The sequence below is a fragment of the Monopterus albus genome, unplaced genomic scaffold (assembly GCF_001952655.1).
Source record: "Monopterus albus unplaced genomic scaffold, M_albus_1.0 scaffold75.1, whole genome shotgun sequence".
Lineage (NCBI taxonomy): Eukaryota > Metazoa > Chordata > Actinopteri > Synbranchiformes > Synbranchidae > Monopterus > Monopterus albus.
Window position 1 is genome coordinate 677,545 of NW_018127955.1, and position 24,899 is coordinate 702,443.

Below are 24,899 nucleotides of genomic sequence, written 5' to 3' on the forward strand. Positions count from 1 at the left end.
TGGACTCCTTCACACACTGAGAAGGGAAAGGAGAAAAGCCTTGCCTTTTTATGATGCGAGTCGACTCAGTTGACCTCGTTCTCTGTAGTGTGGTCTTTTTTCATTACAAATGGATTTGCTATTGCAACATTAGCTGAAAATATTCAGGTAAAGGACAGACATCTCAAAAATGTACTTAAGTACAGTACTTGAGTAAATGTACTTAATTACTTTCCAACACTGAGTGTAGATAATTTAAACTGTCCTTCTAGACTGGGAATTGTTTTCAGAAGAATAAAGAGACTTAAAAGAAATGGCAGTCCAAGAAAAGGTTTTAGTAGAGAAGCACAGACAAAAACAGCCACAAAGAGATGCAGAATTATCACAAGGATGTTCAAAACAACATCATAGACAAAAACAAGTAAAAGACAAAAACTAGAATTACCCCTTTGCAGTTGTATGCCTCCATTAACTAGTCAAATTCATGGATATGGGACAGAAGTGAGGTCACTGACCTTGACCCTTGATCACCAAAATCTAATCAATTCATCCTTGAGTCCAAGTGGATATTTGTGCCAATTTTGAAGAAATTCCCTCAAGGTGCTCCTGAGACATCACATTTACAAGCAACAGACAGATGGACAACCCAAAAACATAATGCCTCTGACCACAGCCATCACTTGTGTAACCACAAAAAGACAAAAAGCGACTTAGAGAAGCAAAATTACTAAAAATGAAAACATGACTAAATAGTCACAAATCAAGTTTAATGTTTGTCCAATAAAGAATTTACTTTTTAGTTTGTTCTTGTTTTATTTGCATACTCTTGCTGCTTTTCCTTGATACAAAATGATCACGAGCCTTAACATCACTCACTGAGCTCCATAGATAGACCAGGTGCTGTATTCACAAAGCTACTAAGAATAAGCACATTGATTTGGGATTACCACTGAAGTCACATGGTTACATGTACGTTTCATATTGGCTGAGGTGGTAAATTACTTTATTTCTGTTTTCAGATACATTAAAATCATTTTAGTAATAACAACCAAGAACTATGCGGTTCAAATTTTAATCTGTTATCTAATCCAAAATGCATGTTCCTCACAATTATTATGTGTCTTACCACATACTAGCCTACACAAACTGTCTGATTAAGAACTACTGTACGATACAATCAGTAGGCCTACTTCTGGTCCTCAGTTCTTATTTTAATATAAGAATGTTTACATATATTTCTCTCAGTAATATCAGGTCATATCCAGCACAGGGTTTCTCAGAATTTGGTTTCACATTCAATATGTATGATATAGTTTGAGTAAATAAAAGCACTTGTCAACAGGAGTCTGGACTCATTTTTGATTCCAAGATTCGCACAGTGTATGAGATGATGATAGATTCAGAAACAGAGAACTGCAGGGCTACAATGAGGAATATGTTAGGAGTTAGTAAAAGTGCTGCTTCTAGAGCGCAGCAATAGTGTGGCATCATACTCTGAATGCACGGATATTGCAATCATTCTCGTCAAACAGTACCTGCTTTTAGCTACTGATATTTATTTCTATGCAGTGTCTGTTTCTCCTGCCTTCCCTATCCGCTTCACCCCTGTGGGGCTGACCTGAGCTGGTCTGTGTTCACCTAAGATGGCAGCAATCAGGGCCTCAGGTGCAGTCACCCCACTACCTGGAGACATGGGGCTACGGGGACTGAGGGGGTTGATGGCGGAAGACAACACAACGTCAGGGGACACCAGCCGCTCCTTCTTAGCAGCAGGGCATGGCGAACGGCTTCGTGTGCGGCCTTCTTTGGAGCGAGGACAGAGGCTGAGACCCTGCAGGGTGGGCAAGGGGTTGGAGGAAAGAGCAGGAACAGCAGGGCTGCGACTACGCCTGTGGCGATGGTGGTGTTTGCCCGTTTTAGGGCTTGGACTGCGGGAGTTCTGAGACAATAGGACAAGAGTGCTGTCATCCTCTGAGCTGAAATCGGAGCTGTCTGAATGATGTATAGTAGGGCTGTGGACCGGTATCTTGATCTGTTGTGGAAGGGGGATTCAAGAGGAAATAACTAGGTGAGTGAAACTGCTAAAAAGAAAACTTCAGTATATGACCAAAAGTATGTGGACACGTCTCTCCATAGCCTTTACTTAGAAAATCAAAACCACAGTGTAGAACTACTCCATTACAAGCAAGAGTCCAACATCCAAAGTAAATGTACATAAGTATTATTAGCAAAATGTGCTTTATACCATCAAAAGCACTCTTTTTTTATTATTGATGATGACTGATGCAGTTCGGAGCAGGTGGAACTAATCTGAACTACTTGATGATGACTGATGCAGTTTGGAGCAGGTGGAACTAATCTGAACTACTATATACTTTTGGGCAGTTAAACCTAAAGCAATGCATCACAATAGGGCTGCAGCTAATTTATTATCAAATAATCTGGCAATTATTTTCTCAGTTTACTATCATAGAAGACAAATAAATACAGAAGGTATTTAAAATGTAGGAGCTGGAATCAGAGAATGCTTTTAAAATGATTGATGAACAGTTAATGGATTATCAAAATAGTTGCTAACTTATTTCCTGTCCATGGACTAGTCAATTAATTGACCATTTCAGGTGATCGTGATCATTTCAGCTTCAGGTACAGTTATCAGCTGTCACCTGCCTGCTCACATGAGGAACCTGGAGCAGAGGATGGAAGACTTTGAAAGTATTTTGCAGCAGCAGCAGTTTGAAGGAGGCACTGCCACTGGTGTACTGGACCACGAGTGGGTACAGCTTAAGTACAGCATCTAAGAAATGTACTTGGTCACTCTGCACCATTGATTAGGGGAAATCCTATTATACAGCATATTATACAGTGATATTTTATACAATGGTGAGCTTCCAGCTTCGTGGCCATTTTGTGGAAGGCTACCCATTCAGAAACCAGATCCATAAAAATCCAATTTTCCCAGTTTGGTGTGCAAGAATGTGACTGAGAAGTTGGTTTTAAAATGAGATGTTCTAATGTTTGGGTAATGTTTGCCTAGATTTGATCATGTAGTGTATATCCATTAGCTTAAAAAGGAGTAAGACTGCACCTTTTTGTCTTTGACTTTTGTTACCTGAATGAGTGATGACAATCCAACAATGCTGTTCATATTATTGCTGTAGTAGCCTAGGATGTATTCACAGTCATCTCTTGGCAAATCTTCCTCTGAAAATGTCACCTGAAGAGAGAAGAAAACAAACCGAGTTCAGCTGTGACAGTCAGCTAGTATTATCCAATAATCATAAATTAGAGTTGCATTCAATGGCAAGAAATCACTTTATTCTGCAAGAAGACAATGTTTTCAGCCATCGAGTTCTCATCAGTGTCACAGTGTTATTGTCACCTTCTTCTATCACAGTACAAATTGTTTCTATAAACATTACACAGAGGTGAAACGCCTTGAGTTAATTAGTTTGCAACTGAGGTGAGTTAATTAGCCTGCACCTGAGGTGGAAACTAATTAACTCAAGAGGTTTCACCTGTGTGTAATGTGAGGCTGTGACACTGATGAAGGCTGGAACGTTCTGTCTTCTTACTGAGTAACGTGTTTTCTTGCTACTGAGTGCGACCCTAACTTATGATTTTTGGTATCTGACACACCTGTGTTGCATGCTCTCCCTTGGCCCACACATGTGCCTGGTAATCTTTGTGATGTCTGAATCCAACCTGTGCAGAGAGACATGATGGCCATACTTGTAAATACTGACGCTGGGGTCAAATTGCAAGAATTTATTTTGTGCTCATCCTAAACAAACATCCTTGTAGGAATGAATATGGTAAAGCAAGTTACCTTATATATTGCCACCCAGTCCCATGAGCTGCGCTGATAAGCTGATGCAACAGTAAATCTGACTGTAGCATCTGAGACTTTACACCACTCCTTGTTTACCTGTAGCTCCACCAGAGGCATATCCACCTTGAATGGGAACTATATGAATAGAGCATAAGTCATAGAGAGAGAAATAAAAGAAGCAATCATCTATACAGTGGGCGATTAACTGCAGTGTGATCAAGGATATGCGTAAAATATCTCACGTGCAGTGAAAACAGAGCCGAAACAGGCTTGTGGTCACTGATTGTGAAACCCATGTGACTTCGGTAGACGTGCTGTGTCACTTTAGTTGCCCCACCCAACCAAGAGGTCAAACCCCGCTGCAGTGCTGCATTGTGGGAAGGAACTGGGGAACCGGTGCGACGGAGATGCCAGAGGATACGATCAGTCCAGGCAGGTTTCCTCTTCTTAGCACTGATAGAAATTAAAACAAAAGAAACGGAAGGCCGTAGTAGCCTGAGCTTTGCTTTAATAAAATATATAAATAAAATCTATTAGAGAAAGGTTTGTGTTGGAGGTGATTGAACAAACCTAGTGTCATATGTATTTGTGCCCACATCAAACTTATAAGTAGGTGGGAATTTGAGCGGTCCCTCCATGAAGCCTTCCAGGATGGACTCTGTATTTTTAGCCATGTTGAGCTGTAGAATACACACAGCATAAACAGCGCAGATCTAATTTTCATTCAGTCTGACAGAAGGTGATGTTTATTCACTTGGTTCTACACCACTCTCGTTTGATAGTGGTTCAAGAGAGAAACAGGTGGTAGAAAGCTTTCCAGAAAAATCCATCTGCCTTTGTTAAAACGATGAAAATGCATCACCTGATCCCGCTCCCACAGAAGAGGCAGCTTATTGCTGTCGATGGAACATTTCACCACATGGATGTCATAGTCTTCAATACGGAAATTTAAATCCCCAAACCAAAACATGACACTGAGGACAGAAAAAAAATATGATTCAGAAAGTTTTTTCTAAAAAGGAAGGATATTATTTAGTAGTCATAAGAGGCAATAATGAGAAAATTCAGCTTAATTTATTATTAGTGAGCAATTGTTGCATTTTATAGCTCAGGCTAATCTAAAACAGTTAGGTGTAAATAAAAAAAATTGTTTTTATAAATATGTGCATGTCATTTGTTCTTAAATTCTGACTGCTGGATTATTTTGACTAACAAAGTAAAAATGATGCCACCTACTCGTGGTCCAGTACACCAGTGGCAGTGCCTCCTTCAAACTGCTGCTGCTGCAAAATACTTTCAAAGTCTTCCATCCTCTGCTCCAGGTTCCTCATGTGAGCAGGCAGGTGACAGTTGAGAAAACACACAGGGTGGCCGAACACTGTCATCCTCGCGCTGACACCCCCTTTGTTCCCCTTAGAGTGAGTGGAAAGACAGGATTCAGTGGGACATGGATTCCTTATACAGTACATAGCATCTTTAGAATGAAATGTAGTAAAACCCTGTCATATATCATCCTGATTTATGTTGAAGAACGAGGTCATGGTGTCTTTTTTTCTACCACTGAGTCAAACCCAGAAAGCCAGACAGCCTGCTGCTGCACTGACCTCAAAGAGAAGGAGAATGCACCAGCAGCAGCCAGGGGTGGTGCTGACATCAACAGGCATGGGAAGGTCACACACTGACATATACACCTACACATGCACACGCCTGCTGGCAGGAGTGAATGCATGCACATCTTTCAGTGCCCCTGACACAAGCCCACCATAGATTTTGCAACTTAATAAATCTTGGAAGAACACTGTTCAATGCATAGCACGTACCCAGCATCCCCCCAGTCCTGTGCGTGTACTCTGTGTCTGCACGCCTCTTAGGAATGGAAGATGGCAGAATTTAGAGAAAACCAGCAGCAATACTCCCTGCATTCGCTGGGATGCCACCTAAACAGTAGATAGAAATGATACATCAGTGAAGTAAACTAGAGGTTATGGTGCCACAGAAGGCACAGTGAGTGTTAACCCCTCACTGACCAAAACATATCCAAAGGGACTGAGTGTGTCCATGCAAAGATCACTCCACTGGTCTGAGAACAGAGCATCCTTCAGCCTCTTGTTTATCATGGAGTTGACCTCCTGGAGTCTGGAGGGTGGCAGAAAGTAGAGATTAATAAGTGACAACACGAGAACAAAAAGAACAGTGGTAGGTAACAGGAGGGAACGAATCAAAATGAACGCAGATGATTGAGTGGGCACTCACGGCTGTCTCTCTGGCACTCACTGCTGAGCCTGGTACAACTATTTGCTTACCCAATGATGAACATGTCAGCGCTCCCATCTGAAACATTTGGTCCAAACAAAGAGGTGATGTCATCCGGTGGAACAGCTGATCCCACGTTCCATGTGACAATGTACACCCTTTCAAAAGATAGAAACAGTGGAAATCCTGCGTTAAGTTTAAGTACCACTGTGCATTCTGTAGAAGGAAAGAGGACAATCAGTGCTGTAAACCTCAGATAAATAGCTTTCATTAGTGTTTCTGTAGATAAAAAAAAGGATAAGTACAATTAAGCATCTCTTTGTACTTCAGTGATGACTAAATATTGTGTGTGTGTGCATGCATGGGTTAGTACTAAGAGAGAGAAAGACAGACTGTCTGTCCTTCGAAACTGAACTACCAGCCTCACTATTTCATTAGAGAAACAACTAATTAGTGCTGCAACTAACAAATATTTTTATTAGAAATCTGTCCATCCACTTTCTCAATAATTTTTAAAATCATTTTAAGTAAAAAGAAATTGAGAAAATTGTGAAAAATGTCCATCACACTTTCCCACAGTCCCAGATGATGTCTTGGTCAACAGTTAAAAACTCAGATATTCAGTTTACTTTCATATTAGAGAAAGAAAAGTAAGATAATCAAAACAAATATTTGGCATTTGTTCTACAAATTTAAAAATGAGCTTTCATAAGCAGTTATTGTTAATGAAGAAGGAACACAACAGAAGTGTGCCTCTAGGAATACTGCCAACACAATGTGGCTGTGTCCCTCCACCAGGCTCAGAAGGCTCTTAGTGAAATTTGTGGCTTTGATTCATGTGCTGTGGTCTGGCACACATCCACTTTCATACAGCCACTGACTGCAGCACAGGTTCTCCAGACATAACAGGGAACAACATTCACCATGGTGAAGAAAAGAACCATTTCAAACCCCGGTGGAAATGACAGAAGCCAAGTAATATTTTAATAAAAGGGTGAGTGATCTCACCTGAAGTCATTGTTCTCTTTTCCTGGCTTCTCCGGCTGCACTTGGCTCTGTGCTGAGTTCCCAGGTGAGGAGGTGATATGTGGCTGAGGACTGAGACTGGGTTTGGGGCTGAAGCTGGGAGACAGTTTCGGACTGAGTGGGGACAGGCTGAGAGTAGGACTCAGGTAAGGCTGGCTGGTGTAAGACTGAGGGCTGTGGGGACTCTGAGGACTGGGAAGGGGAAAGGAGGACTCTGTTGGCCAGTGTGGCAGGATGTTGGTACTCGGAGGTCCTGATGTTTCCTTGGAGGGGTCCACAGAGATTCTGGTCGGCTTTGGTGCAGGTTTAGCTCCAAGAGAAGTCGGTCTTGGCCGACTTATGCTTGCCAGCATTGCTGGAGTGGTCCCAGTCTTTGTCTGCCCTGGTTGCATCTGGTCTGTCATTTTTGCAGGTACAACTACAGTTTGGACACGGTTTAGTCCAGACTGTCTGCTGAAGGACTCAGACGGGCTGATGAGAGCAGGCTCCTGGATTGGAAGTTGTGAAAGTAAACCTGGACTGGCTCCAACCAACACACAGGGTCCAGATTGCATTTTGGGCCCACAAGTGTCACTGCTGATTTGATTCTGCTGCATGTGATCCATCAACCTACAACAGGTGGATAATTATCACACAACACAAAACAGATTCTTACAAGTGTTGGTGAGATTTAATAAAAGAAGACAGTGAGTATAAAATGACACAAGTGACTTCTGTGTTCTTTGCACTCCACCATGTCATGAACCCGACTTGAACTTAAGTCACAGTGACTCCATCGCAAGGTGACAGGGCAAAGGATATGGATGTAGTGAGCACAGTTAAGAGAATGCATCCCATAGTTTTGAGGACCTGATCACATCCTTCCCCTCAGGCTCCACTGATTATATTATAATGAATAGACAACTGGGCTGAGGAACTAACTTTGGACTTGTGTCCTGGTTTACATTGTTGTTGCTCAGCAACATTAATTAGCCTCTGACCCTTTTACAGGGCAGAGGAAAGTGACAGACAGCTGTTAATGATGATTGGTATGAGATGTAAAGTGCTTTTCTGCTCTCTGTCCAACTACTATTTGACCTCTTTCCTTTGCTTAAGAAATTTACAGGTCAGGGTGAAGGGATGTATGAGATAAGACACAGCTGCAGACAATGAAGCACATCATATGATGTCAATAGATGCTGTAGGTCACAAGGTAGAGGATGCTTGACATGATAGGACAGGAGCCTCCCACCATTTTGTTTATCTGACCTCCCACAGAGAAATCAAACACCCCTTTTAAGTATTCATTAGGCCTATATGCAAACAGGATCTCTTTGTACCTGAGAAATTCATGTGACCACAGTTATAACCTGCAAAACAGAGTTTTAAATAATGGTGACCAGGCAGATTTGTATTACATTCACTTTAAAAGTGAAAATGCAACTTTAAACACATTATCAGGTGACAATCTTTCATGAGCCTTCGAGTCTGAATGACAGCACCATTATCTAAAAAGGTGCACGCCTGAACTCATGAACACCACCACAAAGCGCATTTTTACCTTTAAAGAATCGAGAGAAACACAGCTGCCACGGCTGTAGTGCCTTACGTTCCTGGTGAAAACATCTGTCTTACCTTTCATACGTGTTGTTTTTATTTTCAAGGTGAACGGAAAAGGTGATCTCACTAATTCCCAAAGGAGAAGAGCATCGGTCCTACATGCAGGCGATACCAAGCTGTGGTCCGGAGAAACAACGATCCAGTCAGTCTGCAGGACAGATGCGGTACCGGGGACAGTGGACGTCTCCGTCACAGTGCAGACCGCGTCGCCGGGCTGTCAGGGCAAGAGGCGGTCACGCGTTATGTGTCCGGACTCTTGCATTTTGATGGCTGTACTACAATACAACAGCTGATTAGACCTCATCCTACTTATTATTACTGTCTATAGCGCAGCGCAGTTTGCCAGAGCAACTGTGCACTTTTCGGTCAGCATCGCGCCTGCACCTCCTGCACACCGGCCGTACACAGACCTATCACGCGCGCTCACGGTGGCGCTCCCCCCCGTGCTCTCCCTCTCTCTCTCTCTCTCTGTGCACTCTGGGTAAACAGTGTATGAGAGCACCTGGGGGGTGGGCAGAAAAAGGAAGGCAAAGTGCAGCCGGCCAGAAATAATTGAACATCTGCCCCATCGTGCATTAATCTGACATTAGTGCGTCACTGACACAGAGAATTGATCAGCATGCCAATAATTAAACTGCAGTTAGTCATCCTGTCTTTTGAACGTCCATCTTTATAGCACTGCACAGAGCGCTTTGGGGACTGCAGCACAAAAAACTCAGCAATTATAATAACGTTTAAAGCTTTTGAATTATTAAGTTACATTTTCGTTGAGACTGTGTCAAAAATGCCATGACCATCATTTTTGAAGCCCCACGTTTGTGGTGTTGCATCATTAAGATGAGACTTTCCTAATGCTGGTACTAATTCTGGTTTGCAGCCTATAAAGGATAAGGGGCATATTAAAAACACTACAATGCAATATATGATTACAGTAACACAATTTTCAGAATTACCACTGTTTATAGCCCATTGCAAAGCTGAGTGACACAGTAAAAATTTTTAAGATAGCCTGATTGTTTTTATTGAAAGTAGCTTTAGTGCGGTTACCTTTTTAAGATAAATAAATTAGGTGATATGATTTCAGTAAGTGAAAAAAGACAGAATTGCAGAAGTATTCCAACAAATAAAGTGGGGGTCTCACAATAGACACATAATAAGAGCAGAGGTCAAGATAAAAGTCCCAAAACTCGGCATCTTACAAATCTCCAATTGACCCTCCCTCCTAGTAAATGCCTCGTGTATTTTAAAGTCCATGCCCAGTGTTAGTAACCCAGGTAGTAGCCTAAGATGAAATACTCCTAATGACATCATAGGATAGTTTTCAGACAGTTACAGTAAAAAAAAGGTCCCCCCAGAGACACAGTATAAAACATATGGAATAGAAAAGTGTCATTATAAGAATATGTGTAACATTCACATGTAATATTAGTGGATCATTGATGAAGTGCCTCTTTAACTGTATGCATGCCACATACACACAGCAAATCTAAACCTTTCATAATGTGCTCAAAAAGTTTCAAACAAAACACAAAAAGTACTTTACTTTTATGCCTAAGGCACATTCCTCTGCTTGATTGCACATTACTTCTTTACTACTGTTCTCAGCCTTATATTGGTTACACTGCTCTCTTACATAAGGCCATGTACATATGCATTGAGAGCAGCTGTACCAGAGACAAATTCCTCGCGTGTCCAACACACCTGGCCAAGACTGAAATCACAGCTGGTCATGAAAGCTAGCGTCTAGGGTTGCTTTTTGGTTTTGACCAGGCCTTTCTCCACCAGGCAGCGGTAGAACTCCTGAATGTACGTGTACACACACTTCCAGTCGGGCTCATCCATCTGAATTAAATCATCAGCGTCCAGAAGAGGGGGGCAGCCTGCCAGCCTCCTGCAAATGGAGATGGGTGTCACTGAAAATAACTTCTGACAAACAATGGCTCAAAAGATATGTTATCAAAACTATAAAGTCACTTTGTTCTTAGGGGCACTTTACTTGTAGAGCTAACAACACACATCTGCATCCTCATACTGTATAAGGAGTGGGAGCTCACTCTGCAGTGCTGAAAGCCAGCTGGAAGTTGTCCCTGGGCTTGTTCGGGTTGAGGATGGAGTACTCAAACGCATCAGGGAAGAACCGGTGGACCAAGGCACAGAAGGCTATGCCGTCTTTCCAACTTGAGGAGAAGTTATGGATGTCCACCCCCTGTTTCATACCAGAGAGGAACCAGTAGTGTTGGACAATGTGACATAAGGGTCAGAGCTATGTATGGCTCCACAGGGAAATAATTCACAGACAAACAGAGTCAGGGCATGTTTACCTCATATGGCTCTGTTTTGGCCCTGCACCAGTCCAGAAGCATCTGTTTGACATTTTTAGTACTGGGTGCTGTAGCACTAGGAGGACATATCGGGGCTGAAGTTACAGCAGGACTGGCCTTACTGAGGAGATGAAATAAAGATACACACTAGATGTACAGAAAGTTACCTCATCTTTTAACTTGGCTGATGTTATGCACAAGGAACCTTTGTGTTTTCTGTTTGGAGGATGGGATCACTATACGTACAAGCAGAGGTGGAAAGTAACTAAGTACATTTACTCAAGTACTGTACTTAAGTACAATTTTAGGGCATCTCTGTATGCTCTGTATTGCATTATGAGTGCATGGCATTTCCTTTTTCATGCTGCATAGTTTCTGTTTGTGCTAATTAATTATATTGTGACCAGTTAAAGATTCTGGACTAATGTTCTACTTAGATAAGGTGCACAGTATGTACAACCAAAGGTGGAAAGTAATTATCTATATTTACTCAAGTGCTCTATTAAAGTACTATTTTAGGGCATCTGTACTTGAGTATTTTCATTTTCTGCTACTTCATACTTTGACTTCATTACATTTTAGAGGCAAATTTGATACTTTTTACTCCACCACATTTTTAAATAACTTTAGTTACTAGTTACAGTAAAATCATTATACTTTATTAATCCTCTGTGGGAATTCCACAAGCTATCTAGCAGTATGTAAAGTACTTCAAATTATAAGTATATAAAGTAGTTAAGATCAGCTTCACCTTTACCTGCTGAAGCGTTAAATGTGACCAACACAATAATACCTCAATTATAATCTAATAATACGATATACATTAATGGGAAATGTGCATTCTGCATTGTGAGTACCTTTTCCTTTTGGTACTTTAAGTATATTTTGATGCAAATATTTTATATACTTTTACTTAAGTAACAGTTTGAATGCAAGGCTTTTCCATGTAACAGAGTATTTACATGATGTGGTATTGATACGTTTACTTAAGTAAACAATTTGATTACTTCTTTGAGTACTTCTTCCGCCACTGCGTACAGGAAGACACTGTTGAACTCCCATTAAAAGACATCAGAGAAATAGTAGGTCATGTCTGAATGAGTGTCTTTTACAAATTAACATTTACCAGTTGGTTAACAAACAGTGTGTACCATTTGGTGGTTTCGGCCACAGCACAGTAAGTTTAAAAAAAAACAACATTTTAATAGACATGCCATATAATTACAAAAAGAAACAAATTTTGGGTGTCTGGGATTAAAGGAATGTTTAATCTTTTAACATTTGGGTAAATTCTGTGTTCACCTGTGCTAAAATGTGACTCACCTGGCTGCTGTCCTGTTGAAGGGAGTGGCGGCTGACAGAGAGGACCGTCCTGTGGGTTCTAACAAGATGCAGAGAAGATCCAAGAAATGAAATAAAACACTAAAACAGAAAATGGAATGTGCTCATGTCTTTGTCTGATGGACGGACAGACGGTTGAGAAATTACAAAGAAAGCATCACACTCACTGTTTATTGATGGCTGCTGGTACATAGATGCTCTGCCTGTGCTTACAGCTCCGCCTGTTGTTCCTCCTTTGCTCAGGCCCTGCTGTCTCAAGTCCTGCTGCCTCGACCCTCGTTCCTGCTCCCGTTTGTCTGATGGACGGACAGACGGTTGAGAAGTTACAAAGAAAGCAAAGCATCGCAGGAGAAAGGGAAGTATTATTACGTTCACGCTTTTCCACCTCTCTTTTTCTTAAGTAGGTTTCTTAACGCAGAACGAATCATTCGTCTCTCTTCAAAATCTACTGCACTGTCCAGCTAAAAACAGAAAGCGCAGGTTAAAAACAGTAACATTTTACAGTGGCAAAACATGCTCACATTAAGTTCTAATATGGTATAGAAATTTTCTTTAATTTGGGGGGGGGGGTTCTTCCCATCCCATTCACATGTAAATAAACTGTTCTGCTGTATTAATGTATTTTAAATTTTACATCTAGGAATATCTGTAAGAAAGTAAAACAGTCTCTTAGTACAAGCTATTAATTCCTGTTTAGCTCATAAAAGACTCTTTGCATTATTTTCCCCTCACATAAGGGGTAAGGGAACATTCATGGGCTCACCATCTTGTTGAGAACCTCTTCATCCTCAATAGCAGCCAGTTCTTCACTGCTCAAAGATGCAGATCCGCCATCAGCTTTTGACCCCATGTCTGAGCTGTAAATATGGTTGGATATTGACAACACACAACTCTATATATTTTATGTGAATATTTCATTCATTCATTCATTTTCTACCGCTTAATCCCTGAGCGGGGTCACGGGGGGGGCCGGAGCCAATCCCGGCCGGCAATCGGGCGAAGGCGGGGTACACCCTGGACAGATCGCCAATCCATCGCAGGGCCAACACATAGACAAACAACCACACACACGCACATGCACTCCTATGGGCAATTTAGAGACACCAATCAACCTAGCTGCATGTCTTTGGACTGTGGGAGGAAGCCGGAGTACCCGGAGAGAACCCACGCAAGCACGGGGAGAACATGCAAACTCCACACAGAAAGGTCCTAGGTGGGGCCCGAACCTGGAACCTTTGCGCTGTGAGGCAACGGCGCTAACCACTGTGCCACCGTGCTGCCCTGTGAATATTTCACAAGACCATAAGTGAAGAAAGCACTCATACCTACACTTGGGGTTTCAGTGACAACTCTTAAATAGTATAGCCCTGCTCCTTTGTACAACTGCTGCACAGAACAGGCAAAAACACATACAAATGTAGTAATGTGGTGGAAAAAAAAACCAGCGTAAAACTGTGTGTGCTCAGACACAGGCGAAAATGAGCTGACGCAAACCTCAATAACACAACATTTGAAAAACAAAGGAATAAAATGTGAAAATAGGAACTCAGATCACGGATTGTTGGCTCCTGAGGTGTGGGGTCACTCACCTGTTTTCAGGATGTAATCTTGCACGTCTTGTTGCAGTCGTTGAACTTCTTCTTCTTCTTAAGGTCCAGGGCTCTCCTCTCCTCAACCCTCGTTTAAACTTCAGAGTTGTGAGAGCTCAGCCCTGACATCACACCTCTCACAGCAGCGCTTTATAAAGATCCATGTTTGGAAAGAGAGCAGAGCTTGCTTACATGAACTACCCAAGAGAGGAAGGAGGAGGAGGAGGCGGGAGAAACCCACCAGGTCCTTATCCAGCTGTTTCTGTCATTCCCAGGAGAGACTTCCTCATGTCATTGTGTCCTGGATGGATGATGTCAGGATAAACTTTTTGGGGCATTCCCTCAACCAAACTCTACCTTTTAAACTACAAATTTCACTTGGGTACAATTAATCTGGAGAGAGCTGCAGACAAACTGTGTAGTGGGAGGTGAAGGAGTTAACAAGACAAAAAGTGAGGAGCACTGCCTTATTCAGGCAAAAGTCTGACCAGTGAACTCTGTTTACAGAAGGAGAGGAGTCTCTAAGAGGGAGTAGTGCAGGCACGCACGCACGCATGCACACACAAATCTGGAAGAAAACAAATCTATTTTAAACCTTTTTTCAGCTCAAGCTGTGACTAGTGTCCAACAGTTAAAGCAGATCTATAGATGGATCTAAATCAAAATGCAGACAAATTGCTCCACCAAATGGTGAACACTCATAAATGCTTCATAAAAACAACACAATGATATGATAGTAAAATGAGCTTCAACAGGCCTTTTCCACAGCAGACATTTCACTTGTCATGGCAGGAAAAGCATACGTTACTATTAACATGTTTTAACACAATAAAAATAGGCCTAATAAAAAACAGGGACAAAGAAAACTGTGTTCACGTAACAGACGTAGGCATAAAATTATCATAAAAATCAAGAGGGTTCGTATCCAACCAAACTTCAATAAACTGTAGAATATAAATAGGACGTGCAGTAGGTGTGATGTGGGCAACAACTCTGACTCAGTGACGAGGTGTCTGCTTTGGTTACTGTTCATTGTCCCAGTCACTTTATTTTTATTCAAGTATTTGCAGATCATGTGTATATGAATTGCCCATATTTTTGCTCCTAAACAGAAGCACTTACAGCTGCTGCTGGCATTCAGCGTATACATTTTAAAAAATTACAACTCAAATTACGTCTTTCTTGTCACAGGATGCCCAAATAAGGCAGTAGGCAAACATTTTAATCTTAAACCATTATACAGTAGTTTAAACCAGCCATATATAACTATAAAATGCATAAAAATAAATTAACTAGTTGCATCAAAGTAGCTTTGCAAACAACCAAAACCAGTATGTGCACAGGAGCCAGAGGCTTTGAAGGCTGCATCTTTGTTTAACTGTTGCTAAATTTTCAAAGTTTAATCGGCACGACATCCAAGACAACAAGCAGCCACACCTGCCCAATTGACACGAGGCGGTGAGAGATTAACTCAGAGTATAAAACTAAAATAAGAGTGAAGAAGCTGCTCTGCTCGTAGCTCAACACAAGAAAATGTATCTCTGTTATCTCTGTGATCAAATTAGTCTACCGAGCAATAAAAGTCATAATTCACATGCCGCAGTTTTACTTTAGCTGATAAAAAGCTGCTTGAGCTCTGGCCAATAATTAATCATCAACGAACACAAGGGCATAATACGTCCCGTTTAACTATTCAATTATGTAAAAACTCTTAAATGATCAGATTTAATGACAAACAAAGCCATTTTCAAACTGCTGGTATCCATATTGCACTATTTTCAATTATCTTGTTGCTTTATTAGAAGCATCTATTATTCAGGACAATACAAATGTATGAATGGTGCGCTTGAAATATTGAGGAAATATTAAATACACAATCTTACCTGCTATTACTCTTATGGCAAAATATGCAGAAGATGCTTCTGGAAACCTTGATGTATGGCTTTGTTTGTTGGGTCACTGTGTGAGAGATCAAACTGTATGTGTATAGTGTGATTAAAAAGCCTTTCAATGTAAACAAAGGGCATACCACACCCACAGGAGGGAGTCTGACAGACATCCCAGATCATTTCAGAAACTTTTGAGGAGGAGCAGCGGCTTGCAGTGTTCTGCTCTGTACACCAGACCTATAAAAGAGACATACACCATCGACACATGTGCAGGACACCTGAGGACACACATCTACAGCATTACAAAGCCAGTGGCTGCTATGGTCATTCAAAAATAAATATTTTTTCCACATAAGTATTAAACAGGGAATAAAATATGTTGCCACAAAAGAAAATGCAATCATATAATGAGACAAAATATAACACCGTCCACCAAAGGATGGCTATAAAAATATCATCCACAAAAAGGAAAAATTATTAATTAACAGACTGGTTAGACGCAACCTCAGAGGAAAGCTCAGTATTCTTTTTCCTCATCTTTTCCACAGGGACAAGACAGCTAAAGTTGAGTGACACTCCTTAGAGAACCTGTGAACCTAATTATCAAGGTACAGAGTGAGCGCACTGTTGTAAAAGTTGGAAATAATTGGCCTAATTCCACAGAGAGACCATCTTTTCAAGCAGTTGGGAGACAAAAATCTAGACCTTATGTGGGAAGCCAAACCAAGAAAACAGAACTCCGGCCTCTTATTAAAATGTGCTTCAGTAGAGGACAAGACGCATCTCATTGCACAGAAATGTTGGCTTTGTCCGCAAGACTAAGACTTTTAGCCCTCGCAACAACTGCAGTGTCCTTACTTAGCAAGCTTCCCACTTCACAAACCAACAAAAAAAAGAGCTGCCAACCCACCCGGTGCCTCACCAGGACAGGGCCAGGTGGATGTCAGGTAACAGTACTATTAATATACAATATATGTAATACAAATTGTGCCCTTTAAGATTTGAGGCAGAGTGCTCGCTAAGCCTCACCCTTCTCAATGTTACACGATCTTGTCTGCAGCCGACAATATCCACGACAGCCACCTGAAACATTACAGCCCTCTGTAAATGAGAACATCTTCACAGTGGAGCAGTATGAGTGACAGTGTGAATACCTCATCAGGTACCAAACAGTTCAGTGTGCTCATGCATGCATATACTGCTATAGGCTATGTATGAGTGATTTACAGATCAAGGAGAGAATTTAGACAGGCACTCTCTTCCTCTCTGTAGACTCCAGTCTTCTGTGACCAGAGGAGAAACAAAATGGCACAATGAGAAAGTTAAAAATAACAATAAAATAAATAAAACAATGTCACATTATGAGTGACAATGAGCCTAATACGGTCAGACTCCCTCTGCTGCTCTTGACCGCTTAATGACACACACAGTACAGAACTCCAGCCTGGGTTTTTATTATTTTGACCTTCAACATTTTATTCTCTCCTTCATCCTCCCACTTCAGTCTATTTTGTCTCTCTCATCAGTTCTCTGCTGATGATATCTTGGTTCAGGTGCACTAGCTTTGTCCAAGTCCTGACCGCATGGAGGGTGAAAGTCCACCTGCCTGGACCGTTTAGCTTTGGCCCTGCGTGCATCCAGGTAGCTGACGATGAACTCTGAGTTCTGATAGATGAGCATTCCAGACAACGTCAACACTGCGCCGGTGCAGCTGAGGGCTGAGAGTTCGCTGCCGAAAAGCAGCTGAGACAGCAGCAGGTTTCCCACCATGCTCAGGTTGCCCAGGATGTGCAGAGTGACAGCTGAGGTGAGCGTGATGACGCAGCAGCTGGCCAGGTTGTACATGACTGAGCCCAGGCAGCTGAGCAAGATGAAGACCCACAGGCGGCGGTCGTAATGCAGCGGCGACTCCAGCATGGCCCAGTTCTCTAAGGCCAGAGCGGCCACAGCCAAGATGCAGAAGCTAGGAATGGACATCAGATAGAGCAGGAACACAGAGTTGATCTTCTCCTCCTGAAGTAAGATGCCTATGTAAACACAAACAAACACGACATTGTGTTTAGTGACATTCACTGTCAAAAATGGGGGCTTTGCTTGGAGAGCTTTAAACAAACAAGTCAAATTTCAACAGTCAACGTATTAGGAAAGCTGTAGCAACAACAGTAAGAGAACATGAAATCAGCTGGGTCAAAAACAAACCTCATTTGTCTGCATTTCCTACTTAAACAAAAATATCTGCCACAAAAGGGATGCACCTTTTAACACCATGTTATTACAAGTTATAAATCTGATTCAGCAACTACCATTTCTTGCCAAAAAATACTTTGAGAAACACAGTGTGTTTTAGTGGAGAGCTGAAGAGGGCGTTCCTGTTTTTATAGTCATTTTGAGCAGGAACACAATCTTGTGCTCACCGTTCATGTGATAGCAGCGGAATGGAAGGGGATTATGCAAAACACGTCTGCAGAGTTTGCATAATGTGCCCTGAAGTCTGGACATACAGGAACAAAACCCATCTCTGACACTCCTGTGTTTTATCAAGAGCTAAAGCAGCTGTAACACCGTTCCCACACTGTAAACACTTCATAATGTCATTCATAGGGGCTGAGGCTTTGACTATGGGCCTTTAAACAAAAACATGGGCACAGGGAAACTGGTACAACAGCAACAAGCGAGAGAGCATGAAAACAGCGTGTTGAAACTTGACACACCATCCAGCTAGTTTGGCACCTGAGCCTGGACATGAAGTTTTAGTCATGATTAAAAATAAAAAGTAATGTGCAGCAACTTCCTTTTGCTTGGACTGTGTTTACAAACTCAGCTACAAATGCAAAAAGCAGCATTTACATGTTCCTTCCTGGCAACTTTGTAAACACATAAGCAATGTTTTGTCTGGAACTTGCCACAAGATGCCCCTCTGCTCCTGCAGGTAAAGCGTATGTAGCATTACAGATCCGTGAACAAACTGAATATCTGCTTTTGTGTTACATAAACTAAAGACAGGGCCATAGTATAGTTTTAGAAACTCTTTTCTTTCCTTTGTCTTCTCTGACAAATACACTGTTAAGGAGACTAATGATGTTACAGACTAATGTCCTGTACACAGACACAAAGTTGGTAAATAAATGCTTCTCAGAGTGGAGAACGTTAGATAAGTGAGTATACTGGGTACATTGTAGTGAAGAAACATTACAGCAATGTGACATGAATTCACAACAGGAATCCCTTCCCAGCTGTGTTAAAGCATGGAGGCAAATAGGAGAAAGTCTGAAAATAGTCCATGTAATCTATTTGCTTATGAGAAAACGATTGTAAACTGCATCTGTTACTTCCACAAAGTTCGGCCTTTCTGAACATCCCGGTCCATCAAGAAACCACGAGTCACAAGAGATCAGGATCAAGCCTGCCCATTCCAACACGTTTACATGTGTTTTGTTTCAAAGGGAACCAGAAAATATGCCACTGTTATGTTTCACCTTAATGTGTGGGTGTGATGCGGACTGAGGAGTGAATCACCAAACCAGTAAAAAGTTCCAGGGCCACAGAGTGGAAACACAATATACACACTGGTGTCACTGGCATGAGCTGAAATTTCCATTAAAAATGACAAAATAACTCAGAGTTTACTTTCTATATACTGTACATCGATCCCACACCCAAACCAAGTGTTAATATCAACAGGACAGAGAACACTCAGGTGGCATAGTGGTACTCACTCTGCTGAATGGACTTGACACCCCTCAGCATGGTCGCTGCGAACACAAAGAAGCAGCCGATCTGATCAAACTGGACTTCTCCCATGATGCTGAAGGAGGCTCCCAGACAGATGGGCATCATGGCTGTGTATTTGAGGATGTGATGCTGCTTGCCCAGGATCAACGTGGAGATGGCCAGAGTAAAGAGTGGGGTGGTGGTATAGATCATTTGTGCAAATGACAGCTGGACACAGTTCAGCCCCATGTTTCCAAAGGCGATACTGGCACAGAATGTTAGACTCAACAGGAACACCTTACATTTGGCATTGGGGGTCAGGTCCTGCTCTCCGACCCCTCTGTGGCAGATCACCCGTAGTTTGATCAGCCCATAGGCCACCACTATGCCTGTCAGCATGTGTAGTGCTGACAGCAGCAGAGGATACCTGAAGTTATACACTGCAAATATCCATTTGTTGAGGCTGGAGATGGTGGTGCCCGTCACCAGCCAAATAACGACCGCTGACAGCAGATGGAGCATCTCTGCTGGTGGCCTCCTCCTCCTGCCGCTCTCTCGCAGAGTCGCCTCGCATTTTGAGAAGCCATCGGCGCTGATCATGTTCTTGTCATTGTCCTCTCTGTAAGGAAAACACATGTTGAATCCGTAGTTCTCATCTCCAAATGAAAAGCACGAGTTCAAACGGGCTACTTTAAAGTTAGAAACTGCGAAAACCGCCTGCGACGCAGCCGCCTGTCTCCTCTGCGGTGTTTGCCAGTCTTTGTTGGTGAGTAATCCTGCGTTTTCAGCACCATCTACAGACACGTGTTTCTGTTTTGCATGACAGGCTGGTTGTTCAACGCACCCTGAGCAGCAACATGACATATGCAGAACAACCCACATGAGGCGGGCTGCAAACCAGTACGCCACGACTCAGTGTGGAGCCTGTAACTAAGGTGTGTGTGTATATACCAGAGAGGGCAGCGGAAGTTTACAGAAGATACGCCGGTTTCTCCTCATGCTGGCTTTGAATAGCAGCTTACTCAATTCCCTGGCCGTAATTCCTTTTCCCGGCACAGGGGCGGAGGGAAACCCTGACAACTCGCTCTGTTGTTCACAAACAAGAATTCGCTGCTCACGACGAAAGTCGAGTTAACTCTGCGTTTACCGTTTCCTTCGTGATGTTGAGCTCTTTTGAATTAATCGCATCTTGTGTGAAACAGCTGTAACCAGTGACACAAGAGAAAAGGGCAAGGTGAGTGACCGCGGCTATGGCCGGGCTGTCACTTGACACCCGGCAGCCGAGGGTCTGTCATGCTAACGTTAGCTAGCGACCATCTCTGTGACTTTGGAGAGGTTAGCTAACGTTAGGTTACCAAACAAACCGCCATAGCTTTCATTCGTCATGTGAACATTAGCTACACGGCTACTGCGCACTGTCCCATTTTAACACAATATCACAATATCATAATCTTTACCTTGCTCCTCGACGAGTACCGTAACACTGGCAGCATCCCGAAATCTCCGTCAGCCGGTTACCGTGCTGTCAGCCAAGCCGAAGCGGAGGCACCTCGTTGTCATTGGATGGTTTCTTTAAAAGGCAGTGCCACTCATTTATGGGCCGCTCATTCAGTGCATGGTGCCAACTGAATGCAACCTCTCCTCTGTGCAGGATGTGAAGTGTTGGAGCCCGGAGCGTCGTCACTTGATGATGAGCTGCCTTCCTGTCGTCATGAGTGTTCAGGAGTTAGGGAACATACAGTAGGCAGCACTCGTAGAGTTTAATCTGCGAAATGCAAATAATTACCTACAAAAGATGCTAAAACTGTGTAACAGTACAATAAACCGAGCAAATGGGAGACAATGCTAAACCACCGTCTAGGTCTCCTCTGTACACTGCTTTACACAGGAGTAAATATTTTCAAGACTCAACTCTCAACTTCCCTTTTTCTGAAAGAGATGAGCTTTGTTAATCATGCAATTTCAGGGTAACCATTATTGAAACATGTCAGTTACTGTAAGTGCAGGTGAAAATGAAAGTACACTATAAATCATCAAAGTATTAAGAAATGCAGGTGTGTTGCCTTTTCCTAAATTCAACATCAGGAGAGGGACTACACAGTCTAAATGACACCTTTATTCTACATGCAAAATTCCCATTACAATCCAAAATGTTCAGTGAATGCAAAGCTGATTCATCGAAATCAGTCTCATTCTTTATATCATGTCTAAAATCCAGTATTTTCTTATTGTTCTGCACTTTTGTAAACTTTTTTTTTAAACAAATATGTTATTAGGTTGTTATATAGTTCATAGGGAAAGGCTATGACACAATAATGACTTTTAGGTTATAGCAGAATTTTTAACTTTGTGAGCCTTTAATTTATTGTCAGATGAGAAGCTTGTGTTGATTTGTTATTTTATAGACAGCAGCTGACATTCAACCTCACCCCAGAGTCCCAAGAGATGTTTATTGTTAGCCTTGAGGCACTGTGACAGGACACACTGTTTCTCTGGACATGTTCTGTATTATCTGTCCCCTGAGAAGTAAAAGCTTTGAACAACATTTGGTTGATGACAGTAAACAAAAGCACAGTGACAGCTTGATGTTTTTATTTGAGCTATAAACTGTAAAAATGTATGAGGTTATTGAGCACACAATCGAGTTCACATCATGTGATGTCCACAAACACTCAGCTAGATGAAGACACCACTACAGTAGTGCAAGAGCACTCTAAAACCATGCATAGCTATACTGTATGGTGAAATGGAAAAGACTATGTAGTGTGTATCACTACCTGCAGGTAAACATGCACATAGGAGCATGTGCGTTATTTGAACAACACGTTATTTGCATCATTAATATTAGGTACTGTATTGTATCATCTTCATCGTTTTATTTCTCTAGCATCTCATTAACTTATGTACAACCTTGACTCAATTTGTGATTATGTATATATACTTTAACCTCTAGAGTCCTGAGCTTTGGAAGCAGTTGTGTTGATTCAGAGAACTGGCCAATTCTACAGTTTTAACTATTGATATTGTCAGTAAAATTAAAACTCAAGTAATGTGAAACACTAGTTTCTTACAGTGATTTTAAATGAGGTGATTCTATTTCTTGCTATTTACAGGCCAAAAGCATCCAGGCAGTCGAGCATGTGCATCATGCCTTATTATAATACACAATAAGCCGAAAACTATAAACAAACAGGTTAATATTGTTTATAAATAGAATGTATATTTACTGCTAATATACATCAGTGTACACAATAATAAGTGTATTGCTAATCCTCTCCTTTGCTGCCCTTTAACTCGTGTATAAACTGGATTTCTTTACATGATTCGCATTCAGCAATACTGTAACAAAAACATGTTTTCTGCTGCAAAAACACTTTTTAGAGCAGGGAATATCTTCTTCTCAAGTGACTGTGCAGTTGTGTTGACATGTCTAAACAAAGCAACACAATTTAAAAGATAGAAACCATTCAGAGAACTGGCCAATTCTACAGTTTTAACTAGTGGGGAACAAATTTGTTGCTACATAAAGCTTGATATTGTCAGTAAAATTAAAACTAAAAATAAAATTTACCCTGAAGTATACATGTATGTCCCCTTCAAAGAAAAATAGCCGGTCAGATTTCTGTGATCCAGAATCTCAGAGGTGGGATGCAGTGGTTACTAAGGACTTACTACTTCATTACATAATTAAGGTAAAAATTATCATCATGCACCAGTATAATCACTTGCTAAAGAAATTCCCCTAGGCTTATCCAACTCTTACTTCACTGGAACTAAAATATGAATAAGATATTAGAAGTGGAAGGCCAGAATTTTGCTATTGCACTTCAATAAAGTTAAAAAGGAGTTGTCAAAAATAGATGCACCAGAGGCAGATATATTCTGACTTTTAGTCCCTAGTGTGATTTCATACAGTGTGGGTCAAGCTCTAAAAATTCTGGATCCTACATTTCCTATAATGCACCTCAATAGTATCTTTAGCTAGACCCTGCCAGCCAGGTAAAACCTTAACCCCCATACGCCCAGTTTGTAACACAGGCTGCCTGTTACAAATCTGTGCAAGTTTAAGCCAAGATTACCCAAGTGATGTTGCCTAGTACTGTAATTTTCTCAGACTCAACAAAACTCCTTCAGAGCCTGTGAATACATTATACAACTGCTTCAAAGGTTGCATTGCACTCTTCATTACTAGTAAATTGGCTTTAACAATTAATCAGCAATCGGTGGAGTGTCTCTTTAATTCATTCAGAAACAAGGAAGAAGCAGAAGTTACCTACAAAACTGCATGGTGTTTTCAGTCACTTGTGCATCCAAAGAGATTAACATCTACTTTTGTTTTCATGGCAGGTCACTCAGACTGACAGCAACTGTGAATCCTTCAAGATACAGACTGTGCAATTTCATGAAACAGAACTGTAAACCTCCTCAAGAGGGAGGGATTGTGCTGTGAAAAAGCCCCCTAGTGGAGAAGAATGGCTTGTCCTCTTACAGTCCTTTCAAAGCCTCGTACCTCAGCCCGGCACGAGGAACAATGCTGTTCCAGCTTTGAGGAGAACAAGACATTCAGTGCATGTACCAAAACATCTGTGGCACCGTTTGCCCTGGAGTTATCTCCACACATACCCAATGAAACAAGTGTGCTTTGGCAAAGTTTTCTCTAATACATATGTTGATCTTTCAGCACCACACATACACACAAATAAGAACTCTAGGTACTCTCATACATTTGTTGCTACACACAGCATAAGAGGAAATTTTGTTTTAGAAGATCTCAGGACACTGGCTCCAGTCCTGTCTTTCTTTGGCCTCTCAGTAGCCGCCCTTGTAGATGTAGGTGCTTGCTCCTGTTGTGTCATCTGTCCTTTTTTCAAACCACACTGGCTGATAACCCTCGATGTCTTGTCCTGATGACACAGATCAACAGATCATCAGTCTCCATTCTTGATTCAAAATGCCGATGTAACGACCTCCGGCGTGGAGGAGAGGAGCTAATGCTAACTGTGCAGCTAACTAGCTAGCGGGGTGCTAGCACCTACGTAAGACTAACACTGTTACGTAGTGATGTGACGTTCCGTATCGAGGCTTCGAAGCGTGTGCCGAGTAGGGGAGGGGGCGTTTCCGGGATGAGCGTATCGAGGCTTGCGTCATTTAGGGGAGGAGCTGAAAATGATGACGTCCGAAGCCTCGCTGCCCGGCTGTACCACGTGACTGATTCAGGAAGTGGTTCGGATTTTGCCGCGAGTTTTGACAGCGATATAAACAACAGGCTCCATTCAAAATGTGGGTGTTTGATGGCGAAAAAGAAATCGCCTAAGACTTGCCACAGTGGAGAAACTGTTGTTTTTAAATAAAAACCAAT

At 41.9% G+C, this 24,899-nt stretch overlaps 4 protein-coding genes across 8 annotated transcripts in view; all 4 read right to left on the reverse strand.

The window, feature by feature from the left end:
- Window positions 1–1,515: 1,515 nt before the first annotated feature.
- Window positions 1,516–8,792, reverse strand: inpp5ja (inositol polyphosphate-5-phosphatase Ja). Of its 3 annotated transcripts, none has more exons than XM_020605964.1 (13): window positions 8,705–8,792; window positions 7,073–7,699; window positions 6,115–6,222; window positions 5,839–5,947; window positions 5,632–5,748; window positions 5,048–5,223; window positions 4,674–4,785; window positions 4,382–4,491; window positions 4,054–4,264; window positions 3,809–3,946; window positions 3,619–3,684; window positions 3,092–3,196; window positions 1,516–2,011 (listed from the first exon to the last, which is right to left on the reverse strand). In XM_020605964.1, exons 2-13 carry the CDS (start codon window positions 7,693–7,695, stop codon window positions 1,541–1,543), a joined length of 2,346 nt encoding a protein of 781 aa, XP_020461620.1. In that variant the 5' UTR covers window positions 7,696–7,699; window positions 8,705–8,792; the 3' UTR covers window positions 1,516–1,540. The 3 variants fall into 3 exon arrangements, with proteins under 3 accessions (XP_020461620.1, XP_020461618.1, XP_020461619.1); XM_020605962.1 differs by lacking the exon at window positions 8,705–8,792 and adding an exon at window positions 8,012–8,134; XM_020605963.1 differs by lacking the exon at window positions 8,705–8,792 and adding an exon at window positions 7,824–7,965.
- An 893-nt stretch (window positions 8,793–9,685) lies between these two features.
- smtna (smoothelin a) lies at window positions 9,686–17,167 on the reverse strand. 2 transcript variants are annotated; one of them, XM_020605968.1, is made up of 9 exons: window positions 13,941–17,167; window positions 13,677–13,737; window positions 13,115–13,208; window positions 12,737–12,812; window positions 12,519–12,647; window positions 12,334–12,391; window positions 11,011–11,131; window positions 10,744–10,895; window positions 9,686–10,580 (listed from the first exon to the last, which is right to left on the reverse strand). In XM_020605968.1, the coding sequence occupies exons 3-9, from the start codon at window positions 13,199–13,201 to the stop codon at window positions 10,433–10,435; spliced, it is 771 nt and encodes a 256-aa protein (XP_020461624.1). In that variant the 5' UTR covers window positions 13,202–13,208; window positions 13,677–13,737; window positions 13,941–17,167; the 3' UTR covers window positions 9,686–10,432. The 2 variants fall into 2 exon arrangements, with proteins under 2 accessions (XP_020461624.1, XP_020461623.1); XM_020605967.1 differs by lacking the exon at window positions 13,677–13,737.
- A 100-nt stretch (window positions 17,168–17,267) lies between these two features.
- slc35e4 (solute carrier family 35 member E4) lies at window positions 17,268–21,194 on the reverse strand. 2 transcript variants are annotated; one of them, XM_020605965.1, is made up of 3 exons: window positions 20,998–21,194; window positions 19,546–20,159; window positions 17,268–17,856 (listed from the first exon to the last, which is right to left on the reverse strand). In XM_020605965.1, exons 2-3 carry the CDS (start codon window positions 20,138–20,140, stop codon window positions 17,330–17,332), a joined length of 1,122 nt encoding a protein of 373 aa, XP_020461621.1. In that variant the 5' UTR covers window positions 20,141–20,159; window positions 20,998–21,194; the 3' UTR covers window positions 17,268–17,329. The 2 variants fall into 2 exon arrangements, with proteins under 2 accessions (XP_020461621.1, XP_020461622.1); XM_020605966.1 differs by lacking the exon at window positions 20,998–21,194 and adding an exon at window positions 20,492–20,977.
- Window positions 21,195–23,753: 2,559 nt separating this feature from the next.
- Window positions 23,754–24,899, reverse strand: part of osbp2a (oxysterol binding protein 2a) — a 12,510-nt gene continuing 11,364 nt past the window's right edge. The window contains exon 15 of the mRNA XM_020606041.1: window positions 23,754–24,444. The gene's annotated coding sequence lies outside the window, so the exon portion shown is untranslated. The remainder of the gene's footprint in view (window positions 24,445–24,899) is intronic.

Excerpts from the sequence above, each read along its gene's own strand:
- inpp5ja (XM_020605962.1), bottom strand. The coding sequence starts at position 8,055 with ATGTTGCTGAGCAACAACAATGTAAACCAGGACACAAGTCCAAA. Across the intron at positions 3,947-4,053 it reads CGGCTCTGTTTTCACTGCAC|TTCCCATTCAAGGTGGATAT; the intron begins GTGAGATATTTT and ends CTATTCATATAG. Across the intron at positions 2,012-3,091 it reads GATTGTCATCACTCATTCAG|ATCAAGATACCGGTCCACAG; the intron begins GTAACAAAAGTC and ends CTTCCACAACAG.
- smtna (XM_020605967.1), bottom strand. The coding sequence starts at position 13,201 with ATGGGGTCAAAAGCTGATGGCGGATCTGCATCTTTGAGCAGTGAAGAA. Across the intron at positions 11,132-12,333 it reads TTCAACAGGACAGCAGCCAG|TAAGGCCAGTCCTGCTGTAA; the intron begins GTGAGTCACATT and ends TCATCTCCTCAG. Across the intron at positions 10,581-10,743 it reads CTGGCTTTCAGCACTGCAGA|GAGGCTGGCAGGCTGCCCCC; the intron begins GTGAGCTCCCAC and ends CTCCATTTGCAG.
- slc35e4 (XM_020605965.1), bottom strand. The coding sequence starts at position 20,140 with ATGATCAGCGCCGATGGCTTCTCAAAATGCGAGGCGACTCTGCGAGAG. Across the intron at positions 17,857-19,545 it reads TGTCAAGTCCATTCAGCAGA|GCATCTTACTTCAGGAGGAG; the intron begins GTGAGTACCACT and ends GTGTTTACATAG.